This window comes from Ochotona curzoniae, unplaced genomic scaffold (assembly GCF_017591425.1).
Source record: "Ochotona curzoniae isolate NIBS_2020 unplaced genomic scaffold, NIBS_Ocur_1.0 scaffold_3208, whole genome shotgun sequence".
Taxonomy (NCBI): Eukaryota; Metazoa; Chordata; class Mammalia; order Lagomorpha; family Ochotonidae; genus Ochotona; species Ochotona curzoniae.
Genome location: NW_024467106.1, coordinates 23,193,518 through 23,214,659, shown reverse-complemented (window position 1 = coordinate 23,214,659; position 21,142 = coordinate 23,193,518). Strand labels below are relative to the sequence as shown.

At 38.1% G+C, this 21,142-nt stretch overlaps 1 protein-coding gene across 3 annotated transcripts in view; it reads left to right on the top strand.

Annotated features, from left to right (window-relative positions):
* The window catches only part of FKTN (fukutin), a 36,598-nt gene extending 15,691 nt beyond the window's left edge, over nt 1-20,907 (top strand). For 2 of the 3 annotated variants that reach the window (XM_041004690.1, XM_041004689.1), the window contains exons 7-11: nt 106-238; nt 4,506-4,635; nt 6,765-6,898; nt 8,789-8,916; nt 19,271-20,907. In XM_041004690.1, the coding sequence (XP_040860624.1) occupies nt 106-238; nt 4,506-4,635; nt 6,765-6,898; nt 8,789-8,916; nt 19,271-19,484 (739 nt within the window). In that variant the 3' untranslated portion in view covers nt 19,485-20,907. Of the gene's footprint in view, nt 1-105; nt 239-4,505; nt 4,636-6,764; nt 6,899-8,788; nt 8,917-11,444; nt 11,703-19,270 lie in introns of those variants that run through there. The other variant, XM_041004691.1, reaches the window with a different exon arrangement.
* The last annotated feature ends 235 nt before the right edge of the window (nt 20,908-21,142 follow it).

The following is a 21,142-nucleotide window of genomic DNA, read 5'->3' as shown; positions in this document are numbered from 1 at the left end:
GATTTTCCAGTTCTTGCTGAAGCTGCTGATTGATACTGATAAATTTTGCCGATGTTTAGTATTTTGAAGAGGCTTCCAATTATTCTGGTGTATATTTCTTTTCAGACCAGAGTTACAGCAAGTTACTGTTGATGGACTGGAAGTTCTCATTCCAAAAGATCCAGTGCGCTTTCTAGAAGAAATACCACACTCTCGGTTCATCGAGTGTAGGTATCAGGAAGCTCGAGCTTTCTTTCAGGTTGGAGACATTCAGCTAATGCGCTTTTGAGCTAAAAGGGAGTGTGTTTATGTGCAATGATTTGTTGGGGAAAATTGAGGGACTTGCGGAAAATAGATAAGAAAGCATCGTCTCAGTTAATTTGTTTTCTTCTAGCTTCTTTTTTGTTTTTTTAATTTTCAAAACTTCCACTATTTCTCTCCAAAATGAATAGATCAATATTTATTTATTTGGAGAGAGTGAAGCCTCTGTTCGAGGTGGACTGTGTAGATTTAGAGGACACTTCATTGAAAATGCAGTTTTTCCTCAGAGTTGGCAGTGAATTTGAGTTTTTTGTGTTTATGAAGGTTTTGAAGATAAATGCTATCCAAAGGCCAGGTGCGTTTTGAACTTTATTCTGCTGCTCTAGCCTTCAATACAAACCACATTTAATGGGTCTTGAATTGTTTCAGTGTTTCCTGTGCATCTGACCCTGGGGATATAAAGGTGATTTTGAAGGGTATGAAAGTTCACTTCGAAGAGATGACGTGAAATAGGAATACAGTAAGAAACAGGCAAACTTGCAGTGCGGTTTTGTACTTTAATCCACTTGCCCTTTAAGTTCTGGTGTCCTTGCCAAGAAAACTGCATATGCAAGGATGGGAATGAAACTGCCAGTTTTTCAAGACCCACAAAGGCAAACTTCTCTGGTGTGTTGTGCTACCTCTCAAGACGTTGGCCAGACAGCCAGACAAGCTTTCTCAACCAGATTCGTTAAATCTATCATTGTAGAGCTGTGAAATTTACCTGCCCAGCCTCATGAATGAAAAGCTGGGATAGATGGTTCTATCGCAGTGTGGAGGGAACTGTTCTAGCAGACAGGTTGCAGCCTGACACGTCCCCACCACACAGTAATGTGGAGTTTGATGCTTCAGTGTAACCACTGTCTTCTGGCAAGAAGGGAGCTTGCCAGGCTGCCACCTGTGTCATAGCGGTTATCACAGTGAGTGTGCCCCTACTGAAATTATGTGAACTTCTTACTAGAAGGCATCTCATTTAATTCACCTCTGAAGGCCCAGTGTCAACCACATTACTTGGCACAAAGAAAAGATCTTATAAATGCCTAGAGAATAAGGTGTTCATCTGAATTGAATGACTTTTTTTAATGATACTTTTTAGGGCTGCTTCATTAACTGGCATGCATTTTCCCATTTGTTTTCTTGGTCCTGGTGAGAACATAATATAAAACTTGAAATGTTTTCAGATACTGAGAAATCATGGAGTAATGTCCAATTGTTTTAACTCTGCATTTTTTTACTCTTGCCTCTGACATGTGGAAGGACAGGACTAAGCCAACATGTACAGGAGAATGTAGATGGCATGCAATCAGAGGGCTTAGCCGCTGAGCAAAGCCCCAGAGTTTCAATGTTTAATGTGCCATTAGATAGCAAGGCTGTCATGCTGGCTGCTGGCTCACAGTCACAAAATATGGTTAATGAACTTCACGTTCATTCTTCATCTTATTTTTCTACACCCTTCGTTTGTACCAGGCAGTGGTTCCTAATTTGTTTTTTTCTCCTTCTTGTGTATTGGCATTGCTGGTATAAAGTCTCTAATGAGATTGATAAATTTTTTTCATACTTAACCTTTTAAAATCTCATTCTTTATTTCTTACATCGGAGCCTTGTTTGTAAGTTTTCAAATTAAAGTGAACATACATATATTTGAACACTTGATGGCGCCAGTCATTCTTAAATACAATGACCACTGTAAAATAATCAATAAATTAATCTTTTTCTAGTGTAGCCTCCTAGCATTCTTCTTTCGTAACACTTTTTCAGATGATTTTGGAATTGTATAAATGTTGTATATAAGACACAAATAACTTTTTGTTTCTGAACTTCTTTGGAGTAAGCTATCATCCAAACAGCCTTGAATCTTTCACCACTTCCTATACACATAGAACATTCTCATATGTGTGCTGATAGAATATCTAGGAAACTAACACATATGTTATTGCCTCTTAATCCCCATTCAGGTTCTGCTGATTGTTCCAATAATAACCTTTATAATAAAGAAATCACATGTTGTGTTAATTTTCTTGCCTCTTTAGTCCCCTTCAGTTTGGGAGACTTTCTCAGTCCTTTTGTGACTTAACATAACTTTGGTACTTTTCAAGATTACAGAATCGACATTGGTGTCAAATATCCCTCCTATAGATTGTCTCATTTGGATTCAGATAGAATCTCAAAATGACCCCTTGTTCTTTTCCTCATTGCTGACTAGTTATTGCCTACTTTTGATTTGTCTCGTTACTGCTGATGTTCACCTCATTAACTTGATTCAAGTGCTGACACCTTCATTCCTCTGAGGTCCTATTTTGGATTTTGGATTTGTGTTCCTGTTCACTGGTTGAACAGGAAAAATCAAATGGACATTATTTTTAAGCCAGAGTAATTTTGTCTTTGTATAGAGACAAGGATGGTAATTCCAGGATTTATAAATGGGATTTTTAAATGAAAGAAAAAATAATTTTAATGCTATAATTTCAATGCCCATTTTATACATGTGTCTAGTTTAACACATGTTGAGTTAGTTTTAAGAAATGGAGCTTTTGAGAGTGTCTTATTAGCAAAGGTGTATTATGGAACTCATCTGAACATACGAGAGACAGCCCCAGTAGGCGGGACTGTCACAGCTGATGTCCTGTGGAGCACAGACTGATGGTGTCTGCCGTTGAATGTGTTCCTTTTAGTTGCCCTCTGCAATTCGGGAAGTGTTCTCCTCTAACTGATAAAGAAACCGATTCTTCAGGATCCCAGTGACACAGTCATTATTGGCTGAGAGTGGACTAACTCCTAGGCCTGGAAACTCCTAGCTTAATATTCCTATAAACCTTTTAGGAACTATAAACTTTCCTGCTGCGTTGTACAAAGATTGCAGGATTTGTCAAGATTTTATAGGCAGAGGAGGGACTTCATAAATTATTTGTTTACACATGCATCCATATGTTATGCTCACAGATGCACCATTCTGCATCCACAGGCACTGTGATGAACAAATGTTGTTCCTGCCCCAGAGCAACCATCTTTGCAGTCTAGTGAAGACAGTGAAAATAAAATCAATAAATAGAATTAAATGTAAGAAATACAGTAAACATTGTGTATGCAGTAACTGTAAGCTCACCGAGGAAACATTTCATTTGTGTGTCTAATACCAAACATGGTTCTTTGCTCTAAATGTACTGAATAAAACCAGTGGAGGTGTAAGTGCGCACGTCTTCGTGGGACAATCAGAAGGTTTTTCTCAGAGGCTGGATGTGAGAGCTGAAATGTTTGTTAGTCAAGGATAGAGCAGATCAATAGCGAGTGTGAAAGTACAGAGGGGAATATGAAAGTGCGAGTTTGAAAGCCAGGAGTTAGTGTTTATTGTTGAGATAAGTAGCATGGGAAAGATATGGAGAGGAGGCTGGGCCAGTATTCATGGAGCAGAACACTGAGTTCCGCGTTCGTGCCAGAGCCTCAAAGGCCAAGAAGTTTAGATCTTATCAACAGGTAGTGAAATATCATTATAGAATTTATGTGCTTTCTTCAGTTCCTGAACATTGTAATAATGAAGAAAGTTACAAAAGGAAAGACAGCAAAATAAATGCTAATGTTTGCTCGAAGTTTCATAATTCACAGAGTATTTTTTCACCTTCAATCTTCACAGCAATCCTACAAAGTATAATTATTATCTCTAAATTAGAAAAGTAGATCTAAAAGAGATTTATTTATTCTTTCTTTCATTCATTCAATAAATGTTAACCACTGTCCTGGGTACTGGAGGTAGAATGATAAATAAGATGAAGTGGCTTTTCTCATTAGAGCATATATTTTTCTAAAAGAATATGTCCAGGTTCATAACTAGAAAGGAATGAAGCTATTTTTGAATTCAGATAAGCTGGTTCGGAGTTCCAGGCCCTTCTGCTCTGCTGCAGCCTATGAGGACCAGTGTTTTCAGGGACTGATGAAGGCAGCATGGAGTTCGTTTTGCTTCTGCTATAATTACCCTCTTTTTCCCTGCTTGCCCAACTTGCTAAATTGTGCAGTTAAGGAGGAAGCTAATAAAGGTTTGTCCTTTTCAGCTTGTCTCTCCCAAAATCTACTCCTGTAATCTCATTTTAATGTATGATTGAAAGTTATTCAAACTTATTTTTATAATAGAAAAGAGTTATAATATGGGAATAATTTTCAAATTTAGGTGTCAGAGAAATATTTGTAGAACTGGCTATAGTAGATGACTTTTTTGTTGTTGTTGTTATCTATAGCAATACCTTGATGAGAACACTGTGGAAGCTATGACCTTTAGGAAGAATGCAAAAGACTTAATACAACTAGCAGCCAGGACACTGAAGAACTTAGGAGTACAGTTCTGGCTGAGCAGTGGAACTTGTCTAGGTAAAGTTCGGTTGCTTGACATTTCTCTTTTTGTCACTTCATTGTCTGACCTTGTGGAAGTGAGATGACATCAGTGATATTTGGTGTGTCGTATTTTTAGGCAGAATTAATAATACACTGAGGAAAGGTCTATAGATTTTTTTTTTTTGAAAAAAGAAACTAGTTGCAGAAAGATGAAATGGAATGTTAAGGCCATGCTTGTGTTTACTCAAAAAGAAAATAAGTGATGTGTACGATATTTATATCAGAACATTCAGGTTATAGCACAGTCTTCCGTAATTGTCAGTTTTGTTATTTCTGTTCCAAAGGTTAATATTGTTTAAAAAAGAAGCATATTTATTCTGTATTTATGCATTGTGCAGATTGCTTGCATTGGTAGCAAAGGTTTGTAAAGAGCCAAGATTGAAAACACTGTCCTACGATCTTCCGGTAACCTTTCTCTGATCTGAGCCCAGGCCATTTATACCTTACTGTTGGTCTGAGATGGGGAAATCCAGACGTATCTCTAATCTGTAGGAAGGTTGTCATTAGAATTTGAAAGTGTTCTGGCTCTCTGTCTACTATACACTGAATCAAACTTCTGTGGGACTCAGAATGATTAGAATCCTAAATTTGTCCTGTTTTTGTGTGTGTCACTAATTGATTATAACTATGCTCTTTCGTGATTGTAACAGTTTTTTGCACAATGCCCAATTCAGCTGCCATTTTTATAGGGTTTCTTACCATCAAACTTATTATCTACCTAATTCAATGGACTTTGGGGCATGAAAGGCAGGTTCCATTAATAACTATATTGGGGAGTAGATAGACTTAGCAGTTAAAACGACAGTGAGACTCCCTGGAGCTCACATTGAAATGCTCCGCCTGACTTGGGGTTCTAGCTTCAGAGTCCTGCCTTTGAGACCCTGGGAGGGGACAGTGACAGCTCAAGTATTTGCATTCCTGCCACCCATGGGCGAGAACTGGGTTGTGTTCATGGCTGCTGACTTCAGTCGGCCCCACCTAGGTCATAAGCACTTGGAAAGAGAACCAACAAATGAGAGCTCTCTGTCTCTCTCTTTCCCTCTCCCTCCCTGTCAAGTAAATAAATTAGTAAATACTTGAAATTAATATTGGTGTGCCAGGTCTAGAGTGGGGTTTGTAGCTGTCTTGTATGTTAGACTTTGTGGAAATTTTAGACGGTTCTTGTCAAGTAACTAACCATCGGAGCAATCCGAAAAATGAATACATCTTACATATTTCTGATATTTGCTTAAGGTTTAACTTTTTAGAAACAAGATTGTTTTTTAGTTGACATCATGAAAAATATTTCTTAATCATCTGTCATGAGTTGCTTCGAGATTTTAGCTCCATGGTTTTCTTGATTTAAGGAAGCTAAGTGATATCTAAGAACACTTCTGTTTTAATGATTTATAAATTTTTGATAGAAATCTTTTGAAATTCCAAATAATGTTGCCTGAAAATAACACCTGTAAGGATAATTACAGAGCATTGATAACTTTTGGCAGTGTATTGAAAACTGAAGCTGATGCTGCTTTTTTATGTGAGCCATAAGATATGAGCTGTTCAGATCTATCACAATGTATAAATTATTGGCCCCAGAAAGGCATAGTCCCTGAGCAAAATATTTTAACAATTTCAGTATGTCTTACAGTATACTAGTAGCCTAGTATACTGTAGTAGATTAGATGTAGTCTACATCACTAGAGACTTACGATGAAACAATCCAAAGAATGACTTAATTTTAAAATTTTTTTTGTCCCAGTTAACATTATTAAAACTAGTAGTCATTAAGTGGTTAAAAAATTTATCATAAAATCTTTTGAGGGAATTGAAGTGTTCACTCCAGTAAAGATAGCTAGATAGGTAATAGGAACAGATAGATAGGCTTGTTCAGTAAAGATTGGTAGTTCTGTCAGTTGATTGATAGGCAGGAAGGTAGATCAATAAATCTTCAATTAGTGACTCCTCTAACTACTTCTAAGTTAGGATTTCATTTTTTAAAAAATAATTTTGGTAAAGTGTGAAATAAAATCAACTTAAACAGAAATCATTCATTTTGTAATAAGTAGTTATTTTTTCCAAATCAACTGTTTTTTTAAGTTGTTTTCTTGTTTTTAAATTTTTAGGATGGTATCGGCAATGCGACATTATTCCTTATAGTAAAGATGTTGACCTAGGGATTTTTATACAAGATTATAAATCTGATATTATTTTAGCTTTCCGGGATGCAGGACTTCCACTCAAACACAAGTTTGGGAAGGTCAGTAGCAACTGCCTTTATTTCATAAATAATGTTTCATTTGCAAAGTTTGTATTAAGGAACTCAGACATGCCTGAGGGTGCTGTATACATAATTTTATCACTCATTATTGCCCAGAACGAGTTTAGCAGAAACTTACTAACACCTGTGATTTCTGTCCTATTTGAGGAAATGCCAGAAAATCTACTTCCTGTTGATGATGTAGGAAGGATCTAAGACACTTGGAGATTAATTTATTGCCATTATATTGGAAAGTATCATGATATTGAATTAATATAACATGTAACATCAATTAACATAACAAGAATCTCACCTGCCTCTCTGAAGTTATATTGAATCTGTGTGTACCCAAGCATAGAGGTGATTATCAATATGAAATATCCCGCTGATTGCTGCCCTCTTGATTATCTTACTGCAGATTATAACAAAAAACTTCCATCATGACCCAGATGGAAGGTCACAGCACACAATTAGATTTCTGTACCCAAAGCCAATGACCCTTTGCAGTCATCTTGGTCTTAATTTCCTTGTTTCCTACCAAGCAAATAGAAGTATGTTTAGCCATTGGAGAAGTATTTCTGATATGATAAATAATCACTGTTTTATTAAAACATTACTAAAATGTATTCCTGAGGACAGAGTTAAAGCAGTGGAGCTCTCGTCATTCAGCAAACACATGCTGAAGATTTCACTGTGTGTTTGGCACTGAGCACTGCACCTGAGACTCAACAATGCATAAATTATAGCTCTCACTGTTGAGGAACTACCTAATTGGAAAGAAAAAAAAAACACATGGTTATTATGCGATTAGTGCTGTAACAAACAGATGCACCATGCCCAGTGGGAGCATAAATATTTGAAAGATTAATTTCTTTAGGGAAATGTTCTCAAAATCATTTTTTCCATGAGTCTTAACTTTTTTTCTCATGTACAAGTGTGTGAAATGTTCATGGAAAACTGGAATTAAGCATAACTGTTTTGATGCAAAAGTTTTTTTGAAATCTATGTGTAGTTGACTCATAACATGCATTTTCTATGAATTTTTAGAAGGTCCCTGATATATATAGAATCAAAATTTTTGGCACCAAATTAAGCATATATTTAAAGATTTTGTTCATTTTTATGTACCTGACGGGCACAGTGAAAAACACACAGAGAGACAGTCACATACACATATAAGAGAGAAACAGATCTGTCAAACAGTTACTTCCTGTTTGCCCACAGAAGCCTGGGCTAGGCCAGGCCCGTCCCAGAAACTGAGAACTCTTGGCCTGTGGAAGTCAAGGACCAAAGTACCTGAGCCGTCACCTGCCACCTCCACAGGTGCCAAGTAGAAAGAAACTGACTCGGCTGCAGAGTCAGGAACTGAACCCCTGGCACTCAGAGTGCAGATGTGCCACCTGTTAGCCTAGCTCACTGTGCAGCAACACCCGCCCCTTGCTTTTTTATTCCACTTTTCATGAACTTGCTAAGTGTGTTTGTATATAATCTAATGACCCATGCTGTGCATATGATGATGTATAATACAGTGGAAAGACTTAATCGTTGTAATGAGAGGCTTATTTCCTAATATTTTGGCTTGTTTGTTAAAGGAGTCATTTTGATTTCTTTCCTGATTCAGCAGGAAAGAGGCTCTGGAATGCTGTTTCTACTTCCTCTGCAGAGTTAAAAACTACCACAGGTCCCTGACTGAGGTATCGGGAAGAGGCAGCATTGTTTTGTATGCATTTAAGAAACTAGATGATAGCGTGCTGCCCAATTTCAGAAGTGCTTCATCTTGAAAAATGTGCAGCTTTGAATTGACACTCTACCCATATAAAACAGGACCTTTTTCTCTGTAAAAAGAAGTTAAATGTGCTTCATTCTGTAAAGGTCTTGTCTTCCTCCTAGGTAGAAGACAGCTTGGAACTATCCTTCCAAGGAAAAGAGGATATAAAACTTGACATTTTTTTCTTCTATGAAGAGAACGATCATGTATGGAATGGAGGCACCCAGGCCAAAACGGGGAAAAAATTTAAGTACGTATTAGATAAGTACTTATAAAGGGGGTTGTAGCTATGATTTTAAAAGGTAGACATAAGAAAGTAACTGCAAGTGGGAAACAAACAGTAAACAAACTTTAAAGGCTCCATTATTATCTACTACTTTCTCAGCTCACCTGTAGAATCCATTTATGCTCCTGAAGTAAGAACTGCCTGTGACGAGGAAGTGTCCAAGTGTCCCTGGGTGTAGCAATCCAAGGAATCATGATTAAAGCCCCTGAGTCATCAGAAAGAGAATACTCAAACAAGAAACACAGAGATTAAGCCCAGCACCTAAATCACAAAACTCGTGGCCAGAGTAGTGGTAGCTTGATAATGCTGTATGAGTGGATTACCCCTATGGATAAGAAGATTGTCAAGGTGATTGATATGAAGACAGTCAAGGTGAAGTTTAAGTGAAGAAATGGGTCCGTTCAAATAGATCTGCAAGCTTTAATAAAGACTGGAGGCTAATCCACAGCGGTTAGCCAAGTATCAGATGATGTCACCTGTGACATGTGTCACTGTTTTATGTGCTACTGAGACAAGAAAAACACTGCCAGTTAAAATTGTAGGACGCATGATGCACGAATGAGAGAATTAGGGGAAAGGTGTCATAATTGATGAGATGCAGTGATTTAGATTTACGTGATTAAGTTGTTGTAGGTTTTTCTGCTTGCTTGATACGGTTCCTTGAATGTTGTCATAGTTAAATTCTTGGGTAGGAAAAGTTGAAATGATATCAAAGAAACTATACTTTCCTTTATGACATCATTGGCCTGCATTAGTTCTAACATTAATGGCATCGTTTTTAAAATATGGGCAAAACATTGGCACTTTCCTGAGTGATTTACATAGTAACCCATCAAATTCTCACATCAATCTTAGGGGATAGACGTCCTGTAAGACACTGAGAAGTCTTACTTGTCTTATTTGTTCAGTCACCTTGCAGCCAAGTGAAGGACTGAGACAGACAGCCTGCCTTGAGCTGTTACTTTTAACCATGATTCTACATTGTATCTCTGATACACCTTACTATATGAAGCATTAGTGCTACCAATTAGTAAGTTATCAGCACGGATGGGGTTATTACTTATCGATATTTTTATTGCTAATGTGATTACTGACCTTAGTGCCATTAATAGGAAAGTCATGTCAATAGTGACAAATTTACCTCTCCACCTAGCTGAGATTAGAGCTTCTATCAGTAGACAGATTAGACACCTTGTTCGCAAAGGAGAGTATTCTGTAAATACAAAAGGGATTCAAAGCTCAAACCGGTTTCCTTGAGGCACTCCAACAAAGGAGGATTCTGTCATCTTTACCTTAAAGCAGGGAATCTTTGTGTACAGTTGAACTTGTTCTGGAGGTTTGAAAATAATCCCCAATTTTTTTCTTAGGATCACATTATCCCCAAATTTATAGTGATCCTATAATATATTCCTGAAACTTTTAGTAATTGCAAAATGATTTTGCCTTATCACAGCAAACTCCTTTGTGCTGCCTAACCTCGTATTGTAAGACACTTAGAAATCAGTGAGGGGCCTGTGCTACAGGAAGTGGGTAGAACTTCCAGTACTGGCATCCCATACGGGGGCCAGTTCAGGTTCCAGCTGCTCTACTTCTAATCCAGCTCCCTGCCTGCGTGCCTGGGAGAACAGCAGAAAGGCTCAAGTCCTTGGGCTCCTGCACCCACATAGGAACCCTGGAGAAAGCTCCTGGCTCTGGCTCCTGGCTTCAGCCTGGCCCAGCACTCTGAAGAGTAAACCAGTCAATGAAAGATCTCTCTCTCTGCCTCTCCCTTTCTATAACTCTGACTTTCAAATAAATAAATAAATCTTAAAAAGAGAAACTGTCAAGCTAGTGAATATATAATTGATAGTTACTGAAACTAGGTTAAAGTATTTGACCTCAGTAAATACTCAGTAATGTACCCTCTGATGCAGTTCATTCAAAGTATGATAGAGAAACCAAATTTAATGTGTAATTTAGAGTGTTTCTAAAAGAAGATAAAGCATTGGGGAGGGGCAGGGGAAATCCCAGAGCTTATTGAACTGTATCATAAAATAATAATAATAATATGATTATAAAGCACTATAACAATTCAAGTATTGAGTCAGTGGGCTTGTTTCTTAATCCCAGCTCCACATTTTACCAGCTGTATTGCCTTGGACAAGTTAACCTCTAAGTGCCTAAGGTTCTTCACTTGTAACATTGTAATAGTAACAGAAATTACTGCGTGGAATAGTATTAAACATTGAGTTAATAATATAAAAAGAGCTTGGAAGAGTGCCAAGGTTTACCGAGCAATCACTAGGTACTGCTTTAACCCTTCTGCAGTGGTAGTAGTCGGAATAGTAAACGATTTCTCTTGTTAGTCTTTTGAGAAAGGCGTGTATTAGAAATCTGTATTTCGGTTGTATCAATGTTCATCTTAGCTTGTTTAAAAATATCACCTTATTTCTGAGAGAGAGAATTTCTAGAGCTAGTATTAGAATCCTTCTGTTCTTGGTTTTCTCTCTAAGGTGTAAATTTTTCTTCTCACTGACGTGAAACTTGGCAAACCTCAAAAGAACTGTTCATTTACAACTTCTCCATTTCTGGATGAAAAAAGCATTTTTCGTTCTGCTCTTTATAGTAGCAGCGTTTGCAAAGTGTGAAGTGTTCTGATGTTTTAACAAGAGGAATGAGCAGTGACAGGACTGCCTGGACAGATGGTGTGAGTCCCAGATTCTCTGTCATTTTATTGTGACCTTAAAAGGCAGAAGAAAGAGCAGGAGATGGCAGTTAGAGTCGCTTCTTTGGAAGATTCTCCCAGCCAAATGTCGTTTTCATCCTTTTCAAGCACTATTCTCCTTAAAGAAATTAATATTTTTAACAATACTTTCCAGAGGGGAAAAAGAACCCCAAAACCTTAAGAGTGAGTCTAAGAAACTTTTTATAATATTCAATTTTTTCATATGCAGCTTATTCTGAGAATGAATATAGAATGCTTATCATTTTTATGAAACTAAAGAAGAACGCAAGATTGAAGAAACGAGGCTTTCCTCTTCCCAAAGCTTTCTCCACATGCCTGTGGAACGATGTCTTTGATCCTAGTATTTAATAAGAATTTTAATATTAGCGACAACAATGAAAACAGATGTACCAGGGTAACTCTAGGTATGATGTGTTGTGATAAGTACCTTATGTATATGATCTCAGATAGTCCCCATAGCATCTCTGTGGGGTAGGTATTATCATCCCCGATTAAACATGAAGACATGTGAAGTATCTTACTCAAACTCAGTAGCTGGGGTTAAGATTTAACCCCACATTTGACTTTTAAGCCCTAGTGCTTTCTGCCTAGAACTAGCAGGTTAGGTGCATTAATATATGTAATGCCCTTGGCACATTCTAAGCTCTATAAACATTGGCTTCTGTTGCTGTTTCTTTATCCTTACTACTCGTGTGCTACTGTAGCAACACAAAGCTTAGCACCTTCAACACAGTGCTAACCTGAAACAATTCTCTGGACAAGAGTTTTTTAATTGCAGCCTTGGTCCTCAGTCTTTTTTTTTTTTTTAAGATTTATTTAATTTTATTGAAAAGGCAGATTTACAGAGAGAAGGAGAGACAGGGAGAAAGATCATCCATCCACTGGTTCACTCCCCAAGTGGCTGCAGTGGGTAGAGTTGAGCTGATCTGAAGCCATGATTCAGGAACTTCCCCCAGGTCTCCCACACGGGTGCACAGTCCCAAGGCTTTGGGCCATCCTCTACTGCTTTCCCAGGCCACAGCAGAGTACTGGATGGGAAGTGGAGCAGCCGGGACATGACCTGCACCCACATGGAATCCTGGGCCACACAAAGCGAGGATTTAACCACTAGGCCATCATGCCAGGCCCAGTCTTCAGTCTTTCACTCCTTCACCTAAAGCCTTTTACTGAGACCCAAATTACATTATTAATTTATTATCTGCATTTTATAGCTATTTTTCATCTCCAAAATTCAAACTAATTAACAAAGAGTAATTGCTTTTTCAATAAAATAAATAAATCTTTAAAAATAAATAAATAAAAAGTAATGAGTATATTAGTTTTTTAGGATGTAGACTTTATTCCATAGCTTCCTAGTTTCTAAAGATGTTGCCTCAATTTCTTTGGGAAATTTTTTCCTTCCTATTTGAATCAACTGATAAGATTTCAGGCCAAAAGTCTAGAAGTGGGCCTGGCGCAAAGGCCCAGTGGTTAAGGTCCTTGCCTTGCACGCCCGGGATCCCATATGAGCGCCGGTTCTAATCCTGGTGGCCCTGCTTCCCATCCAGCTCCCTGCTTGTGGCCTGGGAAAGCAGTTGAGGACGGCCCAAGGCCTTGGGACCCTGCACCCGTGTGGGAGACCTGGAGGAAGTTCCTGACTCCTGGCTCTGGATCAGCACAGCACTGGCGTTGTGCTCACTTGGGGAGTGACTCATTGGACAGAAAATCTTTCTTTCTGTCTCTCCTCCTCTCTGTATATCTGACTTTGTAATAAAAGTAAATAAATCTTTAAAAAAAAAAAAGAAAACATCTTCCCCCAGTTTGTATTTTCTTCTTTTTACTCTTCTAGCAGCAATTTTTTTTCAATAAAAATTCTTGATTTTAATATGGTTCAATTTATCAATCTTAGTATTGTTGGCCCTTTTTTTAGTCCTGTTTTAAGAATTTGTCCCCTGGCCCCGGAGTGTGTTCCGACTGTTCTGCTTCCCATCCACCTCCCTGCTTATGGCCTAGGAAAGCAGTAGAGGATGGCTCAAAACCTTGGGACCCTGCACCCATGTGGGAGACCCAGAGAAGCTGCTGGCTCTGATTCAAATCGGCTTATTTCCCACCCTTGTGGCTACCTGGGGAATGAACCAACGGGTGGAGGACCTGTCTGTCTCTCCTTCTCTCTGTCAATCTTTCCAACAAAAATAAGTAAGTGTTTATAAAAGAAAGAAAGAAAGAAAGAAAGAGAGAGAGAGAGAGAGAGGAAGGAAGGAAGGAAGGAAGGAAGAAAGAAAAGAAAGAAAGAAATTGTCCTCTCAAGGTAATGATGGTATTTTGTATATATATATATATATATTTTTTTTTTGCTTCTAGAAATGCTATTATTGTATAATATATAATTTGAAGTCTATATGAAGGTAAAACTCCAGACTTTATTTGAATTCATCAGGTTTTCCATTATTGTCCCTTTTCTGTTCTGAGATTTAATCCAGGTTATTACATTGCATTTGGAAACTTGATTTTTGTCCACGATTTTAAGCATGTCACTAGCAAAGCTTGCTTATTCTACAACCTTGCATCTTCAGCTTCTGCTCGCTCGCTCGAGGACACTGAGTTGCCTTCTCTGGAGACAATCCCCCTTTCTAATTAGTTTCCGTGTGTGTGTGTGTGTGTGTGTGTGTGTGTGTGTGTGTGTGTGTGTGTGTGTGTCTACCTCTCTCCTACTTTGTTGATTTATCTATTTTGTCCTAAGTGATAGGTTCAAGTAGGTTTGACTGAGTCCTACAAGTGGCACCAGGTTGATGACTTGATCCAGCCTGGCATGTTTGGAAAATTAAAACCATAAAGTGAAGTCACTCTGTTTTTAATTGCTCTGCTGCTTCACAGATGGTTACAGACTAGGGTTAGTTGTTGAGTCTCTGTCACTGTCAGCTGTGTAGATTAATAGTATGCTCCTTTGTTGTTATAGCTCTCAGCAAACACATTTATCTCCTCAGTTCTTACAGCTGTGAAGCAAAAAAGGCAAATTTGAACCATTTCTCTGAGTTCTAGTTTCTTAAAATAAAATATGATCTCATATTTCCTGCTCTTTGTGCTTTCGTATTTTGCATATATAAACATATAGTTTACATATATAAACATGTAGTTTATATCTAAGGTCTCCGTAATTATACCGCCAAAGTTCTGTGAGTAACAGGTGCAGGATTGAGGGAAGCGCTTTGAATACATGTTGTATGGTAATTATATACTTGGGCACTTAATTATGTGACATGCTTTTTAAAGAGAAGATTGCCTAAGACTACATTAGCAACTTTCTTGCAAGTGAATAAATTATATTTTTTAAAACTGCCATATATATTTGTTGTATGAACTTCATTCTACAAGAAATTACATAATTAGTATTGGAAGAGAAATAAAAATACATTTCCACTAAAAAAACTTGTGTACAGATTTTTTTTTCTGTACTTATTAATTCTTCATACTATAGACTTTTTAAAAGATATATTTTCTTTTTATTGGAAAGTCAGATATACAGAGAGGAAGAGAGACAAAGAGAAAGATCTTCTGTCCACTGGTTCAGTCCCCAAGTGACTGCAACAGCCGGAGCTGTGCCGATCCGAAGCCGGGAGCCAGGACCCTCTTCTGGGTCTCCCACACAGGTGCAGGGTTCCACGGCTTCAAACCATCCTCAACTGCTCTCCCAGGCCTTAAGCAGGGAGCTGGATGGGAAGTGGAGCTGCTGGGATTAGAACCAGCACCTGTATGGAATACTGGTGCGTGTAGATCAAGGATTAACCAGTAGATGCATCACACTGGCCACACCCCAAGGATTTTATTCTTTTCATGGCTGAGTAATATATCCCATAATATACCTGTTGTGTGTGTGTGTCTATACACACATATGTAGATATCATATTTTGTTTATCCAGTCATCGGTTGGTGGAAATCTGGGTTGATTACACCAGATTTTTGTAGTTGAGCTGCTGTAAACACCAGGGCTACAAGTAGCTTTTCACATGCTGATCAGTGTTGAAGGAATAATTATGCTCATTATTAAATTATTAATTAAATTATTAAGTTATAGTCCTAAACATTATACCTCATGTTTAGGAAGAGGGTAGAGACTCTACATAAATTTAATCTTTCATAGAAAATGTTACAGAGAAGTGTGTTCAAAAATAAACACTGATTGTAGCAAATAATACCTGAAACTTCCAAACAAGCAGGCAGAGAAACGGGGAACATATAAATCTTTATCAATTCAAAGGAAAGCAAGGAAATTGGAGGATGAGAGCCAAAGAAAAGGTATGGTCAGTTGAAAGCACGTGAAAATAATCACAAAAACTCTTGAGCCTTGTTACAGGTCAAGTGCCTCTGCTTGCAACCCAAGTTCCTGGTAACGCACACGCCGGGAACCAGCAAGCAGTGCCTCCAGGGTGTGTTCCTGACCCTGGGAGACCTGGATGAAGTTACACTGGTTCTTGTCTTCAGCCTGGCCCAGTCCCAGCTATTGCAGGAATGGGGGAATGAATAAGCAGATGGAAGCTCTCTCTTCTTTCCTTCCCCAGCCTTCAAGTAAATATAGAATTTATTTTTTTAAGAAAGTGGGAACAAGGTCAGTTAGTAGACTGGATTAAAAAAACAAAACCCATCTTTTTATTGTCTAGAAGAGACACACTTCACCAACAAAAATCAGCAGAAACTATATCACATGGGTTTTGTTGTTTTCTGTTAGTTTCATCTCTTCAAAACACTTTCTTCTGATTAAATCATTCAGTGACTCGTAGATCATACAGTAGCATCGTTTCCTTCAAGAAGGTTCTTGATTTTCATTTCTTCAGCTACACGTTAGTCATTTAGTAGCATATTATTTAACTTCATGGTGTTGTTAATTTCTTTTTTCTCCCTGATGTTGATTTTGTTTTGTGGCTCTTCATTTAAGGGGATGTATAGTAAGCTGTGTAATGGAGACTGTCATATCTAGTAACATGTCATTCAACTTTATGGCATTGCAAATTTCTGTTTTTATTGTTGATTTTGTATTATGATTTTCATTTAAGGGGATACACAGTAGCTGTGAAATGGAGACTAACATCCAGATGTGAGGATACAATGTAGTATACATTTCTAGGTAATGTAGTATACCATCTCCTAGACAAAGATGGACTTACAATGAAACTGTACACTATATCTTGACAATAGGATGCTGGACTCTCTGCCATTGTCCATGCCCGCAATGATGGACATAAGACTGTGTATGAAGAACTATGTTTTAGTAATGATATAGAGGAAATAGGTGGGGGGCAGGGGATAAGGGAAATGCCAAGAGCCTATGGAACTGTATCATAAAATGATAATAATAATAATAAAATGTAAAAAAAGGGGGGGAACAAAGTCAGTTATAATTGAAATATCTCAGATAACCTAGCTATTAATAATAAACAGTGTTTCTTAAGGTGAGTGAATGGGCTTCCTTTTCATTTAGGAATTATGTTCACTGTACGATTCAGTTGATGAAATTACTTAATTCTTCCACCACCAAGTAGATTTGTAGATTTTTAGATTATTTGTAAGAGGGAAAAACTGTACCTTTAGTTCCAACTACTTTAATTAACTCCTAGTTTGAAATGAACTAGAACTGGTTTGAAATGGATAAATAATGGAAGGAATATTGTGGTATTGAAAACCCTGAAATTTATATTCTGATTTAAATTTGCTTCTGTTTCAATGTAAATCTGTTCATGTTTTTGATCCTGTCCTGGGGCCTGGCAGCACAAACTGCTTAGCCACAGTTAATCATAGCTCTGAAAGCCAAAGTCACGTAGCTGACCCATGGTGCACTTTGGTCTATCATTATCTACTGGCAACCTGGACCGGCTACTTGGCCTGTGCTGCTGCTCATTCCAACCCCTTCCTTTCCAGAATCCTATTTTACATTCAGTTTTCACATTCTATGGTTTGTTTGTCTTTCTTGTTCTCCTTGGAAATTGCTATTTTTCTTTTCAGAAAGAATTGAGAAATAATTGGGGAGAGGGAACAAAAGAAAGCAATTCAGGAATATATTTAGGAAGAAAAACTAGCATTTGAGTTAAATTTTTTGTTATTTTCATGTTAATATTTTAAATGTTTTGATACGATCACAAAATCCTCCATGGTTCAACTTACTGCTTTGTAAAATGTGTGGTGTTCCTGTACCCTGGATCTGCTGTTTTTCTCTTTTAGCTCTTTTGATGAGATTATACGGGCTTTTGCTTAAGAGGCACTTGTTTCCTGACCTCTGTGACTAGTTTAGGGTTCCAATCTCAGTTTAACTTTCATGTGTCCCCTTGATGGAGTAGAACAGGTGGACATAGTGTTGACCAGCATCTCATTGGGGAAGGTAGGGGCTGGTAAAGCATGAGAATGTCTGATGACAAATAAATAGTTCCATGAATATGAGTGTGCAGAATAAAATTGGAACCAGCAGATGGTAGGGCTAATCTGTATCTTATTTCTTTCTCAGCCATGGGATTTGCTGTTGCTATGTTTTCACAGAAGCCAGCTAGGATTGTCTGTTAACTGCCAGCACCCATTGGTTTGAGTCAAAAACACTTGTTGCTTTCTTTAGAATTTGTTCAGCCTCTCATTTTCTGTTCATTTGGTCATCAAACATGCTATTGGCAGGCAGAATACTTAATGTGAGAACTGACCTTGCCTTGGAGAACATCACAATTAGTTCCTTTTTCTACAATAGGATTGCATTTTTGAAATGTGACTTTCAGTGCTTCCTCAGTTCCCTGGTACTTTAAGTTCCTGTAATATCTTCTATTTCCACTTCAGACTTTGCTACTGAAAATTCTTCCATGTTGTGACCAAAAAAAAAAAAAAAAAAAAAAAATTCTCAAAGGGGAAAAAAAAGCACTTTAGAAAAGGATTGAAATATGAATTTAAACAAACTTGTTAATTTTAGTCATTTTTGTAATATGTAAAATTTAATTCACTTGATCCAAAGTACCTTCAAGACATGTTTTTTTATTTCATTTTTGAAATCCATTAATTAACACAGTTCTCCAATACATATATTAAATTAACTGTAACCAGAAATACTTGGACTGGTTTAAGGATATTCTTTAGCATTTGTTTGAGATGAGAGGCAAAAAGTTAGGATTCTGTAAGCTGAAGAATCAAGAGAAAGCCTAGCAATGTAGTAAACAGTCATTCTGTATTGTATCCTTGGGAAATTTCAGGTTGTCAGTAAAATAATGATAGTTTTCCTCCATCTTTTGGCAGTGTTTTGCTGTGACAGTATTTCTTCCAGAAGTTCGAAGGCTGAGTTTTCATTTCCTAACTTGTATCTGTTCCATCCGTGAACCAGTCACTATAAATGACTCAACACAGACTGTGTGTTTTTGAACTGTCTCTGGAGCCTAGAAGTGATATTAACCTCTCCTCAATCTGTGGCCTGGGACTAGGGGAGGGAAATTAGGATGCTGTTAACATTCGAAGATGAGAAGAATGCTGGACTTTAGCTAGCCTCAAAGTTGAGTAGTAGAAAAAGTCTGCCCTTAGCCAAGAATTGACCTGCTCTGAATTCAAAATTCATTGGGATAGCCTGACCTCTCCACATTGCCACCGTTCTGCTTGCAGGTACCTGTTTCCCAAGTTCACACTCTGCTGGACTGAGTTTGCAGATATGAAAGTTCGCGTGCCCTGTGAAACCATTGAATACATCGAAGCCAACTATGGTAAGACCTGGAAGATTCCGGTAAAGACTTGGGATTGGAAGAACTCTCCACCCAATGTACAGCCTAATGGAATCTGGCCTATTTCCGAGTGGGATGAGGTCATCCAGTTATACTGAGATACTAAGAATTCCCATCTTGAAATACAGGTGTATAACTGTTTAGAAATATTTGTCAAACATAAGTTGGAGCCAAAGCAAAAATTACATTTGAAGACACAGAGAATCCTCACTCCCGAGCCATTTGATTTAATGCTTGCATTCAGTGGTTGGTCAGGAGGTGCCTGGCAAGATAATGCTAGGTTACGGTTGAGAAGCCAGTGTGAGAAAACAAATGCCTGCCTCTTTTTCCCTCTTTGTGATAAGACTTGCAGTTTTCCTTTGAGGGAAATATCCCTGCCCTTTGAAGTACTCGAGTAGAACATGCTGTGTTCCTTCCAGAGTTTTACACGTGTTAAGTCATGCTTGTGCTGAAGATGGGCTCAACCAGGCTAAATGTCAAAAAGAAGAGCTTGTTCCTGTTTGGAGCAGGCGCACTTGTATGTTAGTGCTACTTTTAAGATTTTTAGAGACTGGATTAATATTCAGATGATTGGGTATTTGGCAATGTTCAGAAAAGTTGGTAACAGGTTCATTATACAAGCAATTGCAGGTGGAAGTTGATTTAGAATCCAGAGCATTATTCTGCAATGGAAGATGAGCGCTTATTTCTGGCCTGGTCAAGATAAGTAAAATTCCATATTCTTACTCCTTTCATATTCAGAGTCAGAGAAAAGTTTTGTTTGTGTGATGTGGAAGTTTCCAGCTGCATGAGAAAGTATTTCCTCTGACTTCTGATAGCACTTCCTAAAAAAGTATTCAAATGGAACCACTAGGTATGATTTGGAAAGAGTGATGACTTCATAAAACGTGTATTCTTTATTTTATTCTTGCTACTCTGAATTTTATAAACCATGTACTCATAATTTTGATTTTAACACTAATAGAAATACCCCTCGTTTATCTGAGTGTCTTCTTCATTGTGTTTATCAGTCACAACTCTGAATCTTTAATTTATGACCCATATGGTATGTATACTGCCTGTTCCTTGTTTTTTTCAAGTACTACAACAAGGTCCCCAGAATGAAGGTCAATGCTTACCTGGTTTTTACTCCCCATCCTAAATCATGATGTATGTGTCCCTCTCTGGTTGTTTAATCTGTTGACTATTTTCCACGTTATCAAGCACTAACAGTGGAACCCTGCAGTTGTCCGTACATTTCTGAGTGGTTGGAGGTGGCCCTCTTCTCCCTGCTCTTCACTACTTCCTTGAATGAAGGAGGAAAGGGGAAAGGCAAGCACAGTAAGCCCTGCTTCATCTGGGAAAGGAATTTGGGTCTTACATCTTAGCTCTTCTACTTAGGACTACTCTAAAATCAGAGAATGGCAGCAGTCTCAGAAACGGAAATTAAAATGTCTTAGGAAAAAGGCTGACAGAGTTTCTTGCAAACAAAGTTAGGGAAAGTAATTTACAACCACCTTTCCCTCATAATGTTAAAAATAAGATCAGTGCCACAGCATAGTAGGCTAAGTCTCCACTTCCAGCCCCAGCATCTTCTCATGTTCACTGGTTTGAGTCCCAGCTGTTCCACTTCCCATCCATCGCCCTGTTTATGGCCTGTGAAAGCAGCAATGGATGCTTCGATTCCTTGGACCCCTGCACCCATGTGGGAGACCCAGAAGAAGTTCCTTTCTCCTGGCTTTGGATTGGGTCAGCCATCGCAGCCATCTGGGGAGTG